The sequence below is a fragment of the Chinchilla lanigera genome, unplaced genomic scaffold (genome assembly GCF_000276665.1).
Source record: "Chinchilla lanigera isolate Chin_1 unplaced genomic scaffold, ChiLan1.0 scaffold00051, whole genome shotgun sequence".
Classification (NCBI taxonomy): Eukaryota; Metazoa; Chordata; class Mammalia; order Rodentia; family Chinchillidae; genus Chinchilla; species Chinchilla lanigera.
Window position 1 is genome coordinate 13,888,904 of NW_004955452.1, and position 23,051 is coordinate 13,911,954.

Genomic DNA, 23,051 nt, shown 5'->3' on the forward strand with positions numbered 1-23,051 from the left:
TGGCTTTAAAAGTTATAGCACAAGATCTTTAATTAAAGGTTGAGGGGAAAAGACTCAAAACAAAACCTGATATATTATATACATGTCTTTTTCTGTACTTTATTTTAAATACATTATTTTTAAAGTGATGCTCATCTTTTTTTTTCATCTGGTGGTAAAACATTAGTGCAATTTTTCTTCAAAGTGAAGTTTACCACAGATACAAATGAATTTTCCCTATTGAAAATGGCCCTTCAGCTGCCATTAAATAAAATATCTCAACTTAACTTAAATGGAAAAGAACTGGTGGTAACCATTATAAGCAAAATATGAAGTACTTATAGCATCACTTACATTGCTCCTTCCAACACAAACCTGGAAAGAACCAGAGACGCTTTATGGAAGTTTAGTTGCTTTTGAAAAGGCACCTGGGTGTGAATTTTTTAAGAACATTCTAGACATTGTGCCACCACCACCCTGTCTCTGTGCAGAGACAGCATCTGTGACTAACCGGAGTAGACAAGAATGCTGTTCAAGCTAAAGAAAGCCAGAGCCAAAATTTAACTGCACAGTAACAATGCACTTTTCTTCATGCAGCCTGGGTTTCCTGTATATTCAATTTTCTCATGCATTAGAACACATAAGGTTGTATTCTAATGATTTTACAATAGGGAAAAAAATTTAAGGAAGGATATCACCTGGGGAAGAGAAAAGGGAGAACCCTTACCACAATAAAAATAGATACATTCGTACCCAACAATGTAAGAAGAATATAATCCATTTAAATTTCCAGAAATAAGGGGCTGGGGATTTAGCTCAGCGGCAAAAAGTGCCTGCCTGGCAAGCACAAGGTCGTGAGTTCGGTTCCCGGTACCGGAGAAAAACCTAAGTAAATAAATAAATAAATAAATAAATAAATAAATTTCCAGAGATATACTTCGCAAAACTTCTCTTCATTTGCGAGAAAGACCCCCTCCTCTGTGGTATTACCGGGGGGAGGGTCATCAGTTTGTTTCCATAGAAAATAGTTCAGCACACCAGGAAATAGTTTGACGTTGGTCCATGTGTCTGTTAGCATAAGGACAGTCACACTGCCCTTACTCAGTTGAGTGTCATGCATCTTAGATGTGTTGGTCCCTAGATTTCTGAGTTGTATTCTCTGTCCCAAAACCAGTACATTGATTTGATAACAAACATCTTTTGATTGTGAATATCCAATATCAAACTTAGATATCTGAAATAGGTTCTTCTTTTTTGTTTGTTTGTTTTGAGACAGGGTCTCGCTATGTAGTTCAGGCTGGCCCTGAACACACTTTATAGCCCAGGGTAGTCTCAAACTCACAGTGATCCTCCTGCCTCAGCCTCCTGAGTGCTGGGATTACAGACATGCGCCACCATGTCTGGCTACAATAGATTCTTGCTGTGAGGCTGTTTACTATAGGAGAAGATTCTGAAAAAAAGGTACTCAAGACAATGCCAGAATCATGTGCTCACTTTCCTTTCACTCCCCACTTTGTTACCATCTTGTAGTTACTTTTTTTTTGGTACCAGGAATCGAACTCAGGACCTTGCACTTGCCAGGCGGGCATTGTGCCATTGAGCTACATCACCAGCCCTTCTACGTTTCTTTAGTTAACTAATTTTTTAATTACTTAAATTAATTTTAACTTTGATTTTTGTTTTCCAAGTAGTGATATTGAACTGAATTTAGTGGGTTTTGTTTTTTGCAGTACTGGGGATTGAACCTAGGGCCTTTGCAATGAGGTATATATCCCGCCCTTTTTATTTTTTTAATCTCAAGAGACAGAGTCTTACTAAGTTATCCAGGCTGGGCTGAAACTTTTGACCCTCCTGCCTCAGCTTCTCAGAGTGCTGGGATCCCTCACAGGTGTGAATTTAGATATTTGAGGTATGATGACACTTACTGTTTACCACTTCTTAATGCTAACTGCCACTGCCTCTATTACTGTGAAGGGAGGTAGTAGATACAATGGTGCGGCACTTCAAGATGCAAATATTTGGTGACCGACAGCCTGGCTATGATGGCAAAAGAAACATGTACACAGCACATCCACTGCCAATCGGACGTGATAGGGTAAGTGTCAACAGCAAGAAGTATTGAGATTGTGAGTAGTCACTATATATGACAAAAATGTTTTCCTTTCCAGTCACACTTCTGTTCTTAGAGTTGTTTTCCATGGTAATAATAGATTTGTTATTCTGTCCATATTCTGTTGTCTCGTAGTTAACTGGTAATTGAAAAGGAGATGAGCATTAGAATTTAGGTTGTGTCTTCCATCCGTATATCTCAAAATCTCACATTAACACTGTACTTTAACAAAGTACTACTGAATGTGAACAATGGAGTTGTTATAATTCTCACTTGAGGAATCAGATTTGTAATACACAGCACTCTTTAAACTTTTTTTTGATACTGGGAATCGAACTCATGACCCCACGCTTGCCAGGCAGGCGCTGTGTCACTGAGCTATATCCCCGGCCCAACATTTATTTTTAAAATTAAAGAAGTAGGGCTGGAGGGGCTGGGGGTTTAGCTCAGCAGCACAGCGCCTGCCTGACAAGCGCAAGGTCATGAGTTCAATTCCTGGTACCGGAAAAAACCAAAACCAAAAAAAAAAAAAAAAAAGTAGGGCTGGAGTTGTAATTCAGTGGTAGAGCACTTACCTACCATGCACAAGGCTGTCGGTTCAATCTCAGTACTGAAAAAAATTAAATTTAAAAAGTAATATGTGAATATATGCTCCTTATAAACTTATTCATATAATCAGGAAATGCTGTGGCTTCTTTTTTTGTCTTTTTTGAGACAAGATCTCAGTATGCAGTTCAGGCTGGCCTTAAGCTCACTTTGTAGCCCAGGCTGGTCTCGAACTCACAAAGATCCTCCTGTCTCAGCCTCCCAAACCCTGGGATTACAAGCTTGCGCCACCAAGCCTGGCTCATGGTGTGGCTTCTTAACCTCTCCCACTTGTTTGCACCAGTTTATTTCATTTTCTTTTTTAAAGAAAACAACTCTAGTAGTTTGGTATTCATATTTTCAGGTATCTTATGTGTGCTATTTATGTATATGTATATAAGTAACATTGTCTTTTTTTTTTGAGACAGGGTCTCATTACAGAGTCCATAACCCCCTATTAATTTCTCTATTGTAGCCCAGCATGGCCTCAAACTTTCTGCCTTCTGACCTTCCTGCCTCAGCCTCTTGAGTGTTGGGTCTACAGGCATGTGCCACCACAAATTAATTTTTTATTGTAATAAAATATACATGACATAAAATTTACTGTTTTAAACTTCCTTTTTTTCTTCTTTTGCAGTACTGGGGATTTAACTCACAGCTTCACACTTGCTAAGCAAGTGCACTACCTCTGAGCTACATCCTCAGCTTTTTTTTTTTTTATGTTTTGTTTTGGTTTTTTTTTGAGACAGGGTCTCACTATGTAGTCCAGGCTGGCCTTGAACTCACCCAGGCTGGTCTCAAACTCATGATAGTACTCCTGCCTCAGCTTCCCAAGTGGTGGGATTACAGGCTGTACCACCATCCCCACTTCTCTGTCCTTTTTAAAAATTTCATTTTGAGGCAGAGTTTCAATAAGTTGCCCAGGCTTGGCTCCAACTTCTGATCCTTCTGCCTCAGCCTCCTAGGTAGCTGGGATTCCAGATATGTATCACCACACCTGATTTATTTTACCTTCCCCACCCTAGTCCTGGGCGCTTAACCCAGGGCCCTCACACTGATCTACATACCCAGCACTTTTTCATGTTTTATTTTGGTGCAGAGTCTCACTGAGTCACTACGATGCCCACGCTGGGCTCAGACTCGTGGTCTTCTTGCCGCTGTCTCCCCGTGCTGGGATTACGGAAGTATGCCGCCGTACTGGCTTAACCATTCTTAAGTCTACAAGTCACTGGCATTAAATACATTTACATTGTTGTGCAACCCTTACCACCATCTCTAGAACTTTTTCATCATCTCCAACGGATTCTATTTAAGCAGTAACTCCCCATACCTCACTGCTCCTGGTCCTAGGCAACTACTATTCTCTTTTTTGTATCTATGAATTTGTCTATTCTAAGTAGAATCTTCAGTATTTGTCCTGTTATGTTTGGCTTACTGTTTTCAAGGTTTATCTGGATTGTACCGTCTGCCTTATTTTACCTAGTTACAATATTCCATTTTAAATTTTGCCCAACCGATGGATACTTCATGTTTTTCCAATATTTTGCAATGACAGAAAATAATAAATGTCTTTATGTATATACCATATTGAATATCCTTGAGATCTATCCTGTAGCCTTTATAAACATTTATGTTGGTATGTATGTATTTTTTCTGCAGGTTGACATGGAGGTGACCCTCCCAGGCGAGGGTAAAGACCAAACCTTCAAAGTCTCTGTTCAATGGGTGTCGGTTGTGAGCCTCCAGTTGCTTTTGGAAGCTTTAGCTGGGCACTTAAATGAAGTCCCAGATGATTCAGTTCAAGCACTTGATGTTATCACAAGACACCTTCCCTCGATGAGGTTAGTACTTTGGTTTGATTTCTTTCCCACAAATGTCAGACTTTCTGGTAAGGTATCATTAGTCATTGAAAGGTTACTATTTATTTATTTATTATTTATTTATGTCTTTTTTGAGACAGAGTCTCGCTGTGCAGTTCAGGCTGGCCTTGAGTTCACTTTGTAGCCCAGGCTGGTCTCGAACTCACAAAGATCCCCCAGCCTCAGCCTCCCAAGTGCTGGGATTACAGGTGTGCGCCACCACGCCCGGCTGAGAGGGTTACTGCTTAAATCATAGTTCAAACTTCAGTACACAAAGTTGAGAGGGAAATGAAAGACTTTTCCAGCTTTTATTGTGAAATGTGGCGAACTCTTATTCTTCAGGTACACTCCAGTGGGCCGATCTTTTTTCTCACCTCCTGAAGGTTATTACCACCCTCTGGGAGGGGGCAGAGAGGTTTGGTTTGGCTTTCATCAGTCTGTGAGACCTGCCATGTGGAACATGATGCTTAATATCGATGGTATGATGGAACTCTCTACCTGTTACCTTTCGGCTTGTTGTTTGTTTGGGGCCCTTCCCTTTGCCCTGGAGCTAAATATCTTTTTTTCTGTTTGTTAGTATCTGCAACTGCTTTCTACCGGGCTCAGCCTATCATTGAGTTCATGTGTGAGGTTTTAGACATTCAGAACATCAATGAACAGACCAAACCGCTAACAGATTCTCAGCGTGTCAAGTTTACCAAAGAAATCAGAGGTAGGTATTCGCGTTAGCGGCGTCTTGGGGAGACGGCATGTTGCAAGTAACTCGGCTCTGCAGGGAGACCTGCTTCCCGTCCCAGCCTGCCTAGTTCTAGCAGTGGAACCTTGGTCAGGTTTCTTTGCCACTGTTCCAGTGTTAGTGTATTCACATTATTCACCTCAGAGGAGAAGGTGATAATGTATGCCTTGCAGAACTTGTGGGAATCAAATGTAATTAGGTTTACAGAGCTTTCTAGCATAGCACCTGTCGCATATCAGGAACTCAGTAAATGCTACCTTTACCATTTAAACATTTCCCTTTTACTAAGATAACACAAATTCCTTTATTATCCTTTGGAATTTCTTCTTTACGTATAGTCTGCTGTCTTCTCCCACTAGAGCATAAGATTCATGAGGGATGTCTGCATACCTGAGACTAGATATCAGAACGTAGTTGATGTTTCAGTTGATATTTATTGGATGAATTAGTATATTAAAGTACATCGAGCATCTCAGATTACCTGGGTTCTAATTTCCTCTACTTAGCTGAAGTTTTTAAAAAAATTTTTGTTTTATGTATATGAAGAGAGAGTTTGTGTTTGTTTTTGTTTTGAGATAGTGTCTAGCTATATAGCCCAGGCTGGCCTCAAATTCACAGCAATCCTCCTGCCTCAGCCTCCCAAGTGCTGGGATTATAGGCATGCACTATCATGTCCAGCTGTTTTTACCTATAATTGATAAAATTATCCCTGTATTTTTCAACTTTTATCCTATATAATGTCATTACTTTTTATTTGTTTGGTTGGTTTTTTTCTTTTATCTTTGAGACAGCGTTTCGGTGTGCAGTTTAGGCTGGCCTTGAACTCACTTTATAGCCCAGGCTGGCATGCAACTCGCAGTGATCCTCCTGCCTCAGCCTCCTAAGTGATGGGATTACAGGCTTGTGCCACCACGGCCGGCCTTTATTTTTTTTGGTACCATAAATCAAACTCATGACCTTGCGCTTGCCAGGCAGGCACTGTGCCGCTCAGCTACATCCCCAGCTATGACTCTTTGAAGACAACATTCAAATCTGTTTTTGCTGCTGTGAGTCTAATGACAACTGAGATTTTGGCTTTTTTTTTAAACTTTAGGTCTCAAAGTTGAGGTGACCCACTGTGGACAAATGAAACGAAAATACCGAGTTTGTAATGTGACTAGACGGCCAGCCAGTCATCAAACGTATGTTAATCACATTTAAGATGCAGTAATGCGATAGTAATTTTGGTAACAAGGGGAGCTGCTAAAATCATGTGAGCTGGGTGCTGCTGCACAGCCTTGTAGTAACAGCACACTGAAGGCTGAGCAAGGCAGATGCAAGTTCAAGGCCAGACTGAAGTACACAGTGAGACCCTATCTTTTAAAAAATTAAAAATAAGAATAAAAAGGGCTGGGGCTGGGGATTTAGCTCAGTGGCAAATGCCTGCCTGGCAAGCGCAAGGTCATGAGTTCGATTCCTGGTACCGGAAAAAATAAAAAATAAAGAATAAAAAGAGCTGAGGATGTAGTTCAGTGGTAGAGTGCCACTGGGTTCAATCTCCAGGACTGCCCCCTACCCACATCTTGAGAAACTGGTATGTTGTACTGTAATTGTCAATTTTTCACTAAAATCTTTTTCTTCCCCAACCCCCAGGATTGAACCCAGGGAGTATTGAAGTACATCCAGGCTCTTTTTATTTTAAGACAGGATCTTAGTAAGTTGTCCAGGCTGACCTCAAACTTTTCATCCTCTTACCTCAGCCTCCCAAGTAGCTGGGAGTGTGCCACCATACCTCGGTTGAATCTTTCCTAATAACATAAAAGCTTAAAAAAAAGAGCTTAAAATATTTTTCGTAGATATATTTGTTTTGTTTTGTTTTTGAGACAGCATCTCGCTATGCAGTTCAGGCTGGCCTTGAGCTCACTTTGTAGCCCAGGCTGGTCTCGAACTCACAATGATCTTCCTGCCTCAGCCTCCTGAGTGCTGGAATTACAGTCTGGAATCGCAGGCAGGTGCCCCCACACCCAGCGATATATTTGTTTATTTGTTTTTGTCTTCATTTTGAGCTGAGGTCTCACTATATTGGCCAGCCCAGCTTCCAATTCCTGGGCCAAGCTTTTCTCCCACCTCCCGAGTAGCTGGGACTGTAGACATTTGCCACCATACCCAGCTGATAGAAATATTTATAAAACACATTTCCTGCCTTTAACCCAATTCACCTTTTAAACTTAGTGTGCTAAACCTAGATCAACTTTTATTTAATGATGCGGTCATTATCAGCATCATTTATTTTACTGTTGTAATTCTCAGTACATAGCTGACAGGTCTGGGGAGCTCTAGAAGTCCTGCCAGGCTGTCATGGGAAGACATCCATTGCTTTTCGTATCTGTGTAGGTTTCTCCTTCCCTTTGTAACTGGTTGTCACTTCTTGCAGCTGCTAATGGGTAGGGAATACCTCTAACAGCACAGTCCTCTCCACTTCTCCAGTCTCCTTCTAATCACCCAACTTCTATTCCACTAAGTACCATGCCTAGATAAGACAATATATATGAAAGTGCTTTTAAAATTACCATAAGGGCCAGGGAGATAGCTCAGTAGCACAGTGCCTTCCTGGCAAGTGCAGGGTCCTGAGTTCGATTCCTGGACCCCCCAAAAAGTCAAATTACCATAAAAGGGCAGGGGTGGTGGTGCACACCTATAATCCAGGCACTTGGGAGCCTGAGGCAGGAGGATCACTTCAAGTTTGAGGCCAGCCTGGGCTACCTAGTGTGTTCAAGGGCAGCCTGAGAGACCTTGTTTTAAGGAAAAAAAAAAAAACAAAAGCCACCATAAAAAATTACCATATACATGTTTTATTCTTGTAGTCAACATCATTAAATTTATATCTGATATAAACATAACTATTGACTGTCTTAACTAAATGGGGTTAAAATATATAAATAAACTATATTTTCGTTACTCAGAAGCTTTTCCCTCTTATATTCTATCTGACTTTGTTTTACATCTATGGTTCTTAGTTTTCAAACTTTTTTTTTTTTTTTGTCTTTTTTGAGACAGGGTCTCGCTGTGCAGTTCAGGCTGGGCATGAGCTCACTTTGTAGCCCAGGCTGGTCTCCAACTTGCAAGGATCCTCCTGCCTCAGCCTCCTGAGTGCTGGGATTACAGGTGTGCACCACTACTCCTGGCATCCAACTTAAGTGTATATCAAAATAACCTGTTCTAGAAAGTTGAAATTTTTGAGCTAGAAGTGATGGTACACACCTGTACAATAATCCCAGCACTCAGGAGGCTGAGGCAGGAGTATTTGCAGTGAGTTTAAGGCAATCTTGGGCCACATAATGAGAGTCTTTTTCAAAAAAATGAAACATGCTGGGCATGGTGGCCCAGGCCTATAATCCCAGCACTCCGGAGGCTGAGGCAGGAGGATCATTGCGAGTTCGAGACCAGCCTGGGCTACAAAGTGAACTCAAGGCCAGCCTGAACTGCATAGCGAGACCTTGCCTCAAAAAGACCAAAAAAAAAAAAGAAACAAAAAACCTATTTCCCTTTTATAGTTAAATTATTCATGTAATTCTATCAGAATAATTACACTTACATACCTATATAATCTTTGCTCGAAGATTTAAGGCACATAGATTTAAATATAATATAGATAATCCTCACTACATTGTGACTTTGTGTACCTGTAACAGTTAAGAAAGCAAGATTCAATTTATCATTTCGATAAGTATTTGAGATAATTTACTCACTGGAGGAGCCAAATAAAGAGATTTTCTTAAATCATGCTTCCCAGTTTTGGGGTTTTTTGGTTTTTTGGTTTTTGTTTTTGTCTTTTTGAGGCCAGGTCTCATTTTGCAGTTCAGGCTGGTGTTGAGCTCACTTTGTAGCCCAGGCTGGTCTTACACTCTCAATGATCCTCCTGCCTCAGCTTCCTGAGTGCTGAGATTACAGGCATGCACCACCATGCCTGGCCAATTAAACTATTTTCTAATCCTAGCTTCAGCAAACATGGAAAATGTCAGTGGAATGGCTGTTCTAGTTCACAACTAAAATCATCTAAGTGAAAGCACTCAAATAAAGCCTGGACTTACTTACTTACTTACTTACTTACTTACTTACTTTATTTATTTATTTATTTATCTTTTTGAGACAAGGTCTCCCTATGCAGTCAGGCTGGCCTTGAGTTCACTTTGTAGCCCAGGCTGGTCTTGAACTCAGCAAACCTCCTGCCTCAGCCTCCGGAGTGCTGGGATTACAGGCATGTGCCACCATGCCCAGCTGGACTTTAGTTTTACTTGTTTAGTGGCACCAAATAAACTGCCACGGAGCCACACCCTTAGCCCTGGCCCTCAATATTTTTATTTTTAAAATATTTTTTATTTTTATGACTATATGCATATAATGATTACATTCATCATGGGGGCTTGGGACTTGTACCTAACACATGTTAATTCTTTTTACTTTCCTTTTCCCATTTGTTTTTTAAACAATTATTGAAAGTAAAAATTGTAGGCTTTGTTTACTTGTTTAAAAAAAAGATCTTACATTTCTAAGAAGACATTCTCTCCTATAGTTTTCCTTTGCAGCTAGAAAATGGTCAAGCTATGGAATGTACAGTAGCTCAATATTTTAAGCAAAAGTATAGTCTGCAGCTGAAATACCCCCATCTTCCCTGTCTCCAAGTGGGACAAGAACAAAAGCATACATATTTACCACTTGAGGTAAGCGCAACTAAATTTTCTTTTGCCAATCTGCCAATCTCTTGAATTAGTTTTTTTAAAAAAGTAGAGTTCTAATCTAGAATAGAGGTGCTGGGGATTTAGCTCAGCAGCACAGTGCCTGCCTGGCAAGTGTGAGGTTGTGAGTTCGATTCCCAGTACCGGGGGCGGCGGGAGGATCTAGAATAGAACTTAGTTTTTCTTAAAATACTGTGAGAAGTATAATTTCACCATACAACTTTTTTTTTTTTTTTTTTTTTTTTGGTGCTGGGAATCGAACTCAGGACCTTGCACTTGCCAGGCAGGACCTTACACTGTATATCAGGGATATAGCTCAGCAACACAGGGCCTAAATTCGATTCCCAGTACCAAAAAAAAAAAAAAAAAAATTATTTTTCTGGAAATGGAGGATGTATGAGTTTGACAAATGCTTACAATAGAGAAGCCCATTGCTATACAAACTGATTTTCCCTTGTCCTTGGCAGGTCTGTAATATCGTGGCAGGACAGCGATGTATAAAAAAGCTCACAGACAATCAGACGTCCACGATGATCAAAGCCACAGCAAGATCTGCTCCTGACAGGCAGGAAGAAATCAGTAGACTGGTCAGTAAGGAATGGTCTTCAACATTAGCCAGCTCTAAGATGAAAAAAATAAAAAATAAAAGAATAGAGAATTCCTGATGGGATACAGTTACCCTTTGGTTTTTATATATGCAGGCTTTCCTGTTCTTTAGGTGAAGAGTAACAGCATGGTGGGTGGACCTGATCCATACCTTAAAGAATTTGGGATTGTTGTCCACAATGAAATGACAGAGCTTACAGGCAGGGTTCTTCCAGCACCAATGCTGCAGTATGGAGGCCGGGTAAGCTTTTCCTTTATCTCAGCACGCCCATCAGGAGATTATAATCCAGAGTCTTTCTGCTGTGCAATGTTGAATTTACCTGTACTTGTGCTCAGCATTGCTTTTTTGTCTTCTGACTCATACCAATTAGAATTTTGTTTATTCCCTTCTCAACATTAAGATGGCCTTAGATTGTAATGTCTTTTCTCTTTACTTTTGTTTCTTTTTGTTTTTTTTAAAGAATAAAACAGTAGCCACACCCAACCAGGGTGTCTGGGACATGCGAGGAAAGCAGTTTTATGCTGGCATTGAAATTAAAGTTTGGGCAGTTGCTTGTTTTGCGCCTCAGAAACAATGTAGGGAAGATTTACTAAAGTGAGTATCTTCGTATTTCCAGCTTAGTAATATCCCTTCCAGATATGAAAATACCATCTTTATGTTAATGTGCTGTGTATACTGGCGCTAAATCCCCAACTCCCATAGTGATACCATCTGGCTATATGCAAAAGATATTGCATTATAGTAAATTGCAAACTTGGAAATTGCATTAAAAATCTGACTCAGCTTCTGTATATTTAGAGCAGAGCTTTGTAATAGGGTTGAAGCCATGCTACTTGGCAAATTCTTGAGTTTTTAGTAAAAGCTTCCTTTGGTATTAATTGTATCTTTTCAGCTAAGATAAAAACTAGGTTCTTAAAAATAAGAACACTGGTAGCACACACCTGCAATCCCAGCACTCAGGAGGCTGAGGCAGGAGGATCACTTAAGTTCAAGGCCAACCTAGGCTACATAGTGAGTCCAGGGCAGCCTGAACTGCATAGTGAGACCCTGTCTCAAAAAAAAAAAAAAGAATGCTGGCTAAGAGGGCTAAGAGTACTGGTTCGTATTTTATAGGTGCAGCTATCTATATAAAGGAAGTTAATGAGAAAGACTGAAAAATTAAGAAAATGAAACTAGGATAAAAAAAGGAATCTGATAAGATAATGACAAATACACAAAAGAAATTATTCTGAAAGCTTCATGCATAAACTGAAGCAACTTCTTAAATCCCACCCCTGCTTTTTTTTTGGTACCAGGAATCAAACTTAGGACTTTGAGTTTGCCAGGCAGGTGCTGTGCCACTGAGCTATATCCCTGGCCCTTAAGTCCAAATTTAAAAACTGAAATTAATTGAAACTTTTAAGTGATTTCTTTTGATATTGTTATGCACTAAATCAAGTTTGATTACAACTCTAATTACAGTGATTTCAAGATTATGTTTCTGTGTTCTCAGTTGCACACAAGTTGACCCAACTCCTTGCACCAGCCTTCCCAAAATGTGTGTTACCTGAAATTTTGACCGTCTTTTCTTCACTACAGAACTGCTGATTTGAATATTTTTAAAAATCTTTGAACAGGAAGGCTATCCAGCCCTGAGGCCCAGCTGAGCCACACTATATTTACTTAAAAATTCAAAGTGATGATCTGATAATTTACTAATACAGATTTTTCTCTGTTATAATTGTAGTGATACAACTGCCAGTTCATTTTAGCAACCAGTTAAAGATGTTTTGTTTGTTTGTTTATAATTTTGGTTAAGAATTTGCAGAATTGAAAGAAGCATTTTAGAGGAATATGAATGTACCCTGAAGTAAAAGTTCTGTGCCACTGGTTCTACCTTAACAGGAGTTTCACTGACCAACTGCGTAAAATTTCCAAGGACGCAGGGATGCCCATCCAGGGTCAGCCGTGCTTCTGCAAGTACGCACAAGGCGCAGACAGCGTGGAGCCCATGTTCAAACATCTGAAGATGACATATGTGGGCCTACAGCTAATAGTGGTTATCTTGCCTGGAAAGACACCAGTGTATGGTATGGACCTTTTTAATGCCGAGTGAGGGGTGATAAGCAATAGGTGTGGCGATCAGGTTAAGCTAGGTAATGCCACAGTCACAAACACCCGCAAAGTCACAGGGGTTCAAAGCAACTAAGACTGGTTGGAGGTATAGCTTGGTGATAGAGTATTTGCCCAACATTTATAAAGTCCCCAACACCAAACACACACACACACACACACACACACACACACACACACACACCATGTTTATACACAAAACAATAAAGTTAATAAAGATTTATTTCCACGTCTTTCCGTGTGTCCATTGAGTGCAGATGGCACTGTTTAGAACCTTGCTGGCCCCTACTGTTTTTTCCTCCGAATCTCCTTGGCCACAACCAGTGAGATGGCCTTACCCAACCTGTGGAGATGCAACTGGAGAGTGGGGCTGGGGGCAGGAAAAGCAACACCATCCTGCCATAACCCAGGAATCTGGAGGAACTGGAATGTTCGGGGAAGAACACTTAGGATATCAGAATGGTGATAAGCAGAGGAGTTTGCCACTTCCAGAAGAGAATCTGCTTTCTTTGTATCTCTTACAAGAAGAGTGATACAAAGTTCTTTTGGTTATCATCTAAGTACTAAGTTGTGGGAGCTGAAGATCCTCCCTTAAACTTGATAAAATGTCTTCAGTCTTCTCTGTATTTGCTTCTTTTGTTACCTTCTGTTTGTCCCTAGTGTTTAGAGAAAAGGAAAAAAAAGTAAACTTGAAAGGATTGGCTTGTGTGCTGAGAGGGAAGACCAGGGAGGTTGTTTCCTCTGCCAGACCAATGTGGGGAAGAACGAAGGGACCAGGCATGGGGCGGCAGGGAGCATCAGAGAGGAAAGGAAGCAGCTGGCTTGGAGGCCTGTAGGAAGGGGAAAGTGGAGAAGGCACAGGAGCTATCCCCGGGGGGCAGGGGCTGCTTACGGGAAGGGGAGAGTGTCCTGGGGTTTGAGCTGATGAAAGGACTAACGCTTGAAAAGCATCTAATACCATTTGCAGTATAGAATAGGAGCTCTGTAAATGTTAATGTGTGGGGTTTTGTTCCCTTGTTGTTAATAATTAGGAGACTACTTAACTATTTAAAATTACTATTTTTGTAGCGGAGGTGAAACGTGTTGGAGATACTCTTCTGGGTATGGCCACGCAGTGTGTCCAGGTAAAAAATGTAGTGAAGACCTCACCCCAAACCCTTTCCAACCTTTGCCTGAAGATAAATGCAAAGCTTGGAGGAATCAACAATGTGCTCGTTCCTCATCAAAGGTAAGGTTCTTAATTCTGATTTTTTGTTTTATCATTTTTTCTTTAAATCTAACTAATATAATTTATGGTAAGGCATATGTGTCTCAAATATACAGCTTGATGTATATCTCTTACATGCATATACACTGATGTACCTACCAAACTGCTAAGATATAGAACATCTCCAGCACACACGCACACACCCTCAGGATTCCTCTGGCCTCTCCAAACAGATACTGTTGTAGTCAAGCTTTTCAAAGGAAACAATTAATACAAGACACATAATTTATAGGATTGTTTTATAGTAATCACCCAAAGAGTTAAACACAAAAGAGTGCAGGAAATCTGTCCACACACTAAATACCCAAAGAATCCCGGTGAAGGCCTGGATCCCATGGTAATGTACTACATGAGTCCAGCTAAAGAACTAGAACCGCATGGCAATGCTCCACATGAGTCCAACTGGAGGCCTAGGACCCACGGCAATGTTGCATGCAAGGCTGTTTTAAGGATCTGTGCCAGGAAGGCCCCAAAGTCAGCAGTGGAAGCTAGAAAATCTGCGCCAGCAGGATGAAGGATCAGTGCCAGTAGGCGGAGGGATCTGCCCTGGAGCCAGGAAGCAATGCTTAAAGTAAGGGCCAGAGTTTCTCCAAAGTGAACCATAGCCATAGACAACAAGGTCCCAAGCTCCTCCAACGAGAGAACAGCTGAGTTCATATCAGGAAAGCCAGCATGACAAGCTTCTCCAGAGAACCAACAGCACCCACTTCTTCCTCTCCAGTTCTCCTTTTCAGGCTGTTGGCAACAGTCCTCAGCTGGGCCTCTCACACCAGCACCACGCTGGTTCAGTTCAGCTGGGTGTTGCAAGTTGACCACCAGTTGTCAATCTACCACAGATACTACAATTCTCAGGGCTGGGAATGTAGCTCAGTGATAAGAGCACTTGCCTACCAGAGCCTACCAGATGTAAGGCCCTGAGTTTTATCCCCAGCACAACAAGCAAACAAACAAACAAACAAGAAAACCTATCACCAGCAGTAATATAAAGCCAAATATATAATCCCCAAAGGTAACTGCTATTCTGAAGTGTATCATAGATTAGTTTTTTCTGTTTTTGTTTTAACTCATATAGTATGTACTATGTTATACATCTTTTGTTCAACAGTATGTCTGTGAGATTCACTTATAGTGATTCATTCCTCTTATTGCTGTGTATTATTTCTTTTTTTTTTTTTTGCTGTATATTATTTCATTCATGAATAAACCACACAATTTTATCTCTTCTACCACTGATTGATACTTATGCAGGTTCACTGTATAATTCTACATTTTTAGTGGATGTAAACAGTCTTTCTGTTGTGTAGAACTCCAGGTGTGGAATTGCTGAGAGATATATGTATAGAGAATACATATATTTAGTATTAATTGATACTATAAAGTAGATTTCTGAAGTGGCTATACCATTTTACATTTCCACTGAGAGTTCTAGCTTTTTCCATCTCCTTATCAATGCTTAGTAGTATCCGTCCTTTTAATTTAGCCATTTTGTTTTGGGGTAATAGTTATTACCATTATTTTAATTTGCATTCATTATTTTAATTTGCATTCTCCTGTTGACTAATGATGTTAACCACATTTTCATATACTTATAGCCCAGAAACTGAGGCTCAGAAATCTTAAAAATTCACATGGGCAGCAAAACATAACTCTCCTACCTCAGTCAGCACTATTTATACTGTTCCTCTGCCCTGGTGTTTGGTTACTTTAGAGTAAATCTGACAAATTCAACGTTCAACAAAAAGTGTACGGGGCCAGAGGACACTTAGACATCTTTCATCCTGGGATGGTTCAGCACCACCACCGCCCCAGCCTTTCAAGGGTATCTCAGCCCGTCATAGTAGCATATGCCTATAACCTCTGTACTCTGAGAGACTGAGGCAAGGGGACTGCAAGTTCGAGCCAGAGTTCACTGTGTTACCTACACTGATCGTGACTTTGTGAGCTCAAGTGAGCCTTCTGCCTCAGGTTTCCAAGTAGCTGGGACTACAGGCTTGCCGCTATACCTGGTTGCTGTGCCTATTTTTAATATTGGGTTGTCTTTTTCATTAATTTGCAGTTCCTTGTGGTTTTTGGAAATAAACCTTTGATAGGATGTAAGCACTACAAATATTTTTTCCTACTCTGTGTTTTTTCTGTTCATTCTGCTAAATGGTATATTTTGTTTATTTATTTATTTTTTTCAGTACCAGGAATCAAACTCATGACCTTGCACTTGCCAGGCAGGCACTGTGCCGCTGAGCTAAATCCCCAGCCCCATAAATGGTATATTTTAGTCAACAGATCTTCTCACTTCTTCCTCTCTGTCTCTGTCTCTGTCTGTCTCTCACTCTCGCTCTCTCTCTCTCTCTCTCTTTCTCTCTCTCTCAAAGTTCTGGGGTTAAAACACGGGCTAAGCACTCTACCTCTGAGCTGTATCCCCAGCCCTCAAAAGTTCTTAATGTTAATAAAACTAAGTTTAATCAGTCTTTTTAAAGTCTTGTTAAGAAACTTCACTTCCCCCTTCCTCTGGCCCCGTACACTTTTTGTTGAACGTTGAATTTGTCAGATTTACTCTAGAGTAACCAAACACCAGGGCAGAGGAACAGTGTAAACAGTGCTGACTGAGGTAGGAGAGTTATGTTTTGCTGCCCATGTGAATTTTTAAGATTTCTGAGCCTAAGTTTCTTATCTATCAAGATACTACTATCTACCTTGTCAACTCTAAAATAGTGTTTTTATCTGAATTCTATAGTTAAGAGTGATTCAAAAATTTAAAAATTTTTAATTTAGTATCAGTCATTGCCATCCTTAAGCAAGTGAAGTTGAGTGCCTCACTCTTCCACGGTCATATCACAATTCTCATCTTTGTCTTAGAATGAAACTTCTAGGTAAATAAATCCTTCCTGAAACATTGGTTGACAAGATATGCAAGTCAGAGTAGGTTCACCTAAAGTCTGGTGTCACTTGATTTTACCACACGCATTTGAGATACTATAACATGATGAACTAGAGTGCATACTTTGGTGTCAACTTCTTAGGTTTAGATTTTGGTGTTACCTTCCTAGCTTTGAAATTTCGGGCACATTCTTTATTCTCTTATATCTCATTTTTAAAATCTGGGAAGCAGAGGTGATTTTACTACTCTTGTAGGGTTGTTGTGAAGATTGAATGTGTTAACACATGAGGAAGGCCCAGCGCAGTACCTGGTACCTACTGTAGTGGCCAATTATGTCTATCTGACTGCTGTTCCTTACCAATTGCTCTGTACTGTGTTTTGTGATGATATAGAGATATATGGCCAGGTGTGGTGGCGCACACCTGTAATCCCAGCACTTGGGAGGCTGAGGCAGGAGGATTGTTGCTAGTTCGATGCCAGCCTGGGCTACAAAATGAGGTCAAGGCCAGCCTGAACTGCATAATGAGACCCTGTCTCAAAAAGACAAAAATAAAAAAAAAGGAAAAGAGAGAGAGAGAGAGATGACACAGCCTCTGCCCTTGTGGAATCTCCTTTTAGTACCTGTGAGTTTATCAGATTTGAGATGCCCCCTGTATTATACTTTAAGAATTAATATTTATAGTCCCAAATCCTACCTTTAAGAATTTTTTAAAGCTTCATGCCATTTTTTTATCTCACATTTTTTGGGCTAACTTTTACCAGAGAAGCATGCATGATATTTTTTTTCCTGGGTTCCTTAGAGAAAGCAATGCCAAATAAATGAATTCATCCTTTTAACAAATATTTATTGAATGCCAGTTATGAGCTAAGCAGTGTTCTAGGCAATAGGATTGTAGCAGTGACCAAGACAGGACAACAAAATTCCTATCCTTGTAAAGAGCTTACTTTCATGCATGTATATAGACAAAAAATTAATAAACAATGGAAATAAAGAAAATATATTGTATAAGTGATAAATACTATGGAGAAAAAACCAGGAAAGAGATAGACTTGATCTTGTTACCTAAATCTCATTTTAAAGAGAATTTGGGGCTGGGTGTGGTGGCACACACCTGTAATCTTAGTATTTCCGAGGCTGAGGCAGGAGGATTGCTGTGAGCCCAAGGCCAGCCTGGGCTACAAAATGAGTTTGAGGCCAGCCTGAACTGCATAGTGAAACCCTGTCTCAAACAGACAAAGAAAGAAAAAGAGAGAGAGAGAGAGAGAGAATTTGGGTTTTTGTTATTACTACTCTCTTCCAATAGACAAAATCTCTCTTTTAAGATTATACCTGTGAAGGCCAGGGACATAGCTCAGTGGCACAGCACTTGCCTGGCAAGTATGAGGTCCTGAGTTCAATTCCTTATACCCACCCCCCCTAGAAAAAAAGATTATACCTGTGATTGATTATCTCTGGTGGTAACTTTTTCTAGACCCAAACATTTTCACCTGTATGTCTAAGTGGCGTGGTGTCCTTAAATCTGAACAGGCCCTCAGTATTCCAGCAGCCTGTCATCTTCCTGGGAGCAGATGTCACACATCCTCCAGCGGGAGATGGGAAGAAACCCTCCATTGCTGCAGTGGTGGGCAGTATGGACGGCCACCCCAGCCGGTACTGTGCCACGGTCCGGGTGCAGACTTCCCGGCAGGAGATCTCACAGGAGCTTCTCTACAGCCAGGAGGTCATCCAGGACCTGACTAACATGGTTAGGGAGCTGCTGATCCAGTTCTACAAATCCACACGCTTCAAACCCACCCGCCTCATCTACTACCGAGGTGGGGTATCCGAGGGACAGATGAAACAGGTACCCTCATTAGCCCAGCATTGCCTTTGGGGCTTTAAGAATCTGAAGGAGCTTCCTCCCTTCTGCCATTCTGCAAATCAGATATGAGAGATGCTAGTGGAGTTCTCAATGAAACGCAATTCCATTTCTGTCTCCTAGGTAGCTTGGCCAGAACTAATAGCAATTCGAAAGGCATGTATAAGCTTGGAAGAAGATTATCGGCCGGGAATAACATACATTGTGGTGCAAAAGAGACATCACACCCGACTCTTCTGTGCAGATAAAACAGAAAGGGTAAGAAGACATAATATAAGCTTTATTACCTGATGTTGTGGCAAGTGAATGTGGTTTTTGTTATTGTTTTGGTGCTTGGGATTGAACCCAGAGCCTCTGGCATACTAAGAACCCTACTGCTCTACCAGTGAGTTATATTTCTAGGCCCTGAGTGTGGTGGGTTGGTTGTTTGCTCATTTATTTGAGACAGACTGGTCTGTGTAGCCCAGACTGGCCTTGAACTCTAGATCCTCCTGTCTCAGCCTTCTGAGTGCTGGGATTACAGGCCGATACTACTAAATGTGTTTTCCAGTGGGCATATTTAAATTTCCCCCCTCTAAAAGTAGAACATAGCTTAATAAATATGCTAAATGCTATTGAGTTTAGGTGACCAATTCTAATGATACAAGTTCCAAGAATGAGTAGCCATTACAACAAGTTCCAATAAGTATACTGGGAGTATTTTGAGGGGTATTAATGGCAGTATATCTTCTACTGTGATCATTTTTAAAAGTTTAAACTCACTGTAGTTTTTAAAGTCAGCCCTTATATTTCTTTTGTATCACAGAAATGATAGTTTCTACCTGGGCATGGTGGTGGTGTCCTATAATTTTAGGTGCAAAGCCAGACTGAACTACAGACTGAGACCTTATGTAAAAAAAGAAAGAAAAAGAGAACAAAAGCTAGTTTTTAGGGTTTTTGTTTTTAATGGGGGGCAGGGAGTTGTTATCTGTTGAAATTGATTTTTGCCACTTTTTACTGTTAATACCTAATCTACAGTTGCATGATATAAAGAAGAATTTCTCTCCCAAGTGATTTTTATATCAGTGCTGAGGATTCTTTATTTTTTTGTTTGATTTTTTTTTTTTTTTTTTTTGTCCCTTTAGGGGCATACTACAATTTATTTGTTATTTTTTTTTTTTTTTTAAATTTGAGTCTTGCTATGTTGCCCATGCTGGTTGATTTCTTAGGCTCATCCTTCTGCCTCTGCCTCCCAAGTACTGGGACTGTATTCGTGCACCACTGCTCAGCAACTTTGCTTCTTTAATTTTTTTTTTTTTCTTCCTTAATATTTTTTAGAACAGTATTTCATATTGTCCAGGCCCTCCCTGATCTATTCCATTCCCAGAGAGATAAGATATTTCTGTTACCTAGTCATAAAATCTCATTGGCTACTCCCAGTATTTTCTAGTACACCCTTTGTTTTTAATCTCTAGATCAAGAATGCTATTTCTTTTTGTTTGTGAATCATTAAAGAGCTAAGGTTCTTTTCTCCATAGGTCCCAGATCTACCCATCAGCCTACATAAAAGTGCTATCTTCTAAATTGCCCAGACTCTGACTTAGTAGTACTTTTTAGGCTTCTCTGAACTCTTTCCTGATCTCTAGGCATAAAATATCCTGCTCCCTTTTTTTTAAACTGCTATGGTCAGCTCTTTACCCCTGTTAAACTTGCTGTCCATGTAGCTTTTAGACAGTCTTCCTAAAACTCCAAGCTATCTCAAAATTCTGTTTTTTTTTACCCTCCAGTGCATAGTAACCTTTAAATATTGATAGTCCTGGTTCTTGGTTTAATTATCTCTAACCTCTACCAACATCTCCAATTCTCTAAACACACCTCTTGCAAATCTGCAGTTCTGAATCAATCCACTTGCCCTCTTCCTTTGCTTCTACTGTCAGGCTGGTAGGAGTTGCTAGTGGAAAAAAATAATTTCTTTAATCATGAGCCATCTTATAAATGCATCAGAGCAAATCTCAGCTGGCCTTTGGGTGCTGTGCTTTTTAAACTTATCCACTGCCCTGTCCACAATGCCTTCATTGCCAACAGAGTCCTACCTTCTATTTTGCCCATAAAACAGGATTTGGAAGATGAGTTTCTCAGCAGCCTCTCTTCTGTCTTCAGACTTAGCTAAAGCTTTTCTTTCCTTCTTTCTGTAGTACTGGGGATTGAGTTGGGGTCTTGCACAAGTTAGGTAAGTGCTCTTCCACTCAGCTGCTGCCCCAGTCCCGAACCTCCTCTTTCATCTCATCTATTTTACTGGACTCATTTATTTGCTTATTAGTTGCTAAATCTATATTTCCAGCTCCATGTGTGACCTGGATGCAGCTCCTGATCTATACTTCCAGTTATCTACCAGATGTATTTACTTAGATGCTCTGCAGGCTTGTATCAGTCAAGGTAGCCTGGACTGTGCAGTGGTAACAAGAAGAAACCAGTCTTTGTGGCTTACAGAGAGTTATTTCTTGCTAACATTACACATTCACTGTGGCTCCATCACAGCTGTGACCCTGTTGTCCCCTCTCTGGCACCTAGGCTAACAGGCACATCTATCTGGAACATTGTCAGTCGTGGTAGTAAGGGCAAAAGAAGGTAAATGACAAGCCATGTGCTGGCTCTTAAGCTTCTGCCCAGAAGAAACACATTTCAGGCCCTATTCTATCAGCCAAAGCAAGTCACATGGCCACTCCTGAGATAAGTGGGTGGGGATGTGTAATCCTCCCCCAGGGAGCTGCACAGGAATATTTGGCACCAGTGATACAATCTACCACAGGCATTTCTAGCAGAACACGTCTAAACCTTCCACTCACTGTTTTATCCCCGTCCAAACCTATTCCTCCCCCAATTTTCCTTTTATTCTGTTCCTTGGCATCACTGTGGATTAAATCAGCCAAGCTGGAAAATTCAGAGTTGTCTTTAAATTCTCTTCCTCGTTGTTCCTCCTTATCCAGTTAGTCAAACTCTGCCCTGAAATCTCTCTCATCTCAGTGTTTCCCCTTGTGTGTTCCTGCTGCCCAAGGCAGAACGCATCTGTACTGCGGGAGGCTCTCAGCAGACTCGCTGTCTCCATTCCTCCTTCACCAGGAATGTGTTCTCCACCCTGCTGTCAGGGGCAGGATTTTACAGCAGAGATCTCGTCGCATCACTCCAGTGCTCAAATCTTCGGGTATTCTTCTATCGCTTACCAAACACCATCCTATCCTGCTTAGTTGTTTTCCCCAAGGGAGCGAATGCAACCCTTTTGTTTCTTCTTTCGTGATGACCTCATACATTTCCCATATACACTGTGGGTTTTGTTGGTGATGTTTTATTTATTTATATATATATATATATATATATATATATATTTATTTATTACTGAGAATTGAACCCAGGGCCTTGCACTAAGCTACATCTCCAGCCCTTTTTATTTTTTACTTTTTGTGTATATGGTCCTTGGGATTAAATCCAGAGCCTTCACACTGAGCTATCTTCCTATAGCCCTCTTTTTTGTTTTAATTTTTTATTTTGAGACAGGGTTTCACTAAGTTGTTAAATTGCACAGGCTGGCCCTCAAACTTGCAATCTTCCTGCCTCAGCCTCCCAGAGTTCTAGGATTATAGTCATGTGCTACCATTATACGCTCTTTTATATTAGCCTTTTCCTTACCTCTTGCCCCATTCTTTCATGAATTCTGTCTTATGATTTCACCTTTCCCAGAATGCCATACTATAAAAATACATAGCCTTTGACTCTGGCTTTTTTACTAGTATATACATTTGAGATTTATCTATATTATTGTGCATGTCAGTAATGTTTTATTTTTATTACTGAGTGGTATTTCATGACATGAGTAATCTGTAGTTTGCTTACCTATTCCTGAGTTTAAAGATACTTGCAGTGTTTTTAGTCTTCATTCTGCTTCCCTGTTCAGTTCTTACTTAGACTATAAGACATGGTTCAGCGATTCCCTCCCTACGCCCTTATCACATTGCACTGCACTGTGGTGTTTACCTCATACATTGCCTGCAGGAAGTCAGGTTTATTAGTTCTTTCTGACTCGCTCTCACCCCCAATATCTGCTGCACAGCCCAGCACATAGATGTTCAAGCAGTAATTGTTGAATTGAACACGCTTGGATTCTCTGTTCCCCAAGGCATCTCTGTAGTCTTTTATTTGCAGAACCCAAGAGGCTTTTTTTTTTTTTTGGTACTGGGTCCCCAGTACCTTTACACTAAGCTACTCCCCAGCCCTTTTTATTTTTCATTTTAGGAGGGAGGGTCTCCCTAAGTTGCCCAAGCTGGGTTCAAATTTGTGATCCTCCTGCCTCAGCCTCACAGAGTGTCAGGATTA

At 40.6% G+C, this 23,051-nt stretch overlaps 1 protein-coding gene across 1 annotated transcript in view; it reads left to right on the forward strand.

Moving 5' to 3' along the window:
• Ago4 (argonaute RISC catalytic component 4) overlaps nucleotides 1-23,051 on the forward strand; it is a gene marked incomplete at its 5' end in the record, with an annotated part of 40,175 nt that overhangs the window by 6,488 nt on the left and 10,636 nt on the right. Inside the window, 13 exon segments of the mRNA XM_013519611.1 lie at nucleotides 1,954-2,074; nucleotides 4,334-4,515; nucleotides 4,876-5,012; nucleotides 5,111-5,245; nucleotides 6,363-6,450; nucleotides 9,822-9,969; nucleotides 10,452-10,571; nucleotides 10,703-10,831; nucleotides 11,052-11,185; nucleotides 12,476-12,660; nucleotides 13,772-13,931; nucleotides 18,374-18,689; nucleotides 18,828-18,962. Coding sequence (XP_013375065.1) covers nucleotides 1,954-2,074; nucleotides 4,334-4,515; nucleotides 4,876-5,012; nucleotides 5,111-5,245; nucleotides 6,363-6,450; nucleotides 9,822-9,969; nucleotides 10,452-10,571; nucleotides 10,703-10,831; nucleotides 11,052-11,185; nucleotides 12,476-12,660; nucleotides 13,772-13,931; nucleotides 18,374-18,689; nucleotides 18,828-18,962 — 1,990 coding nt within the window.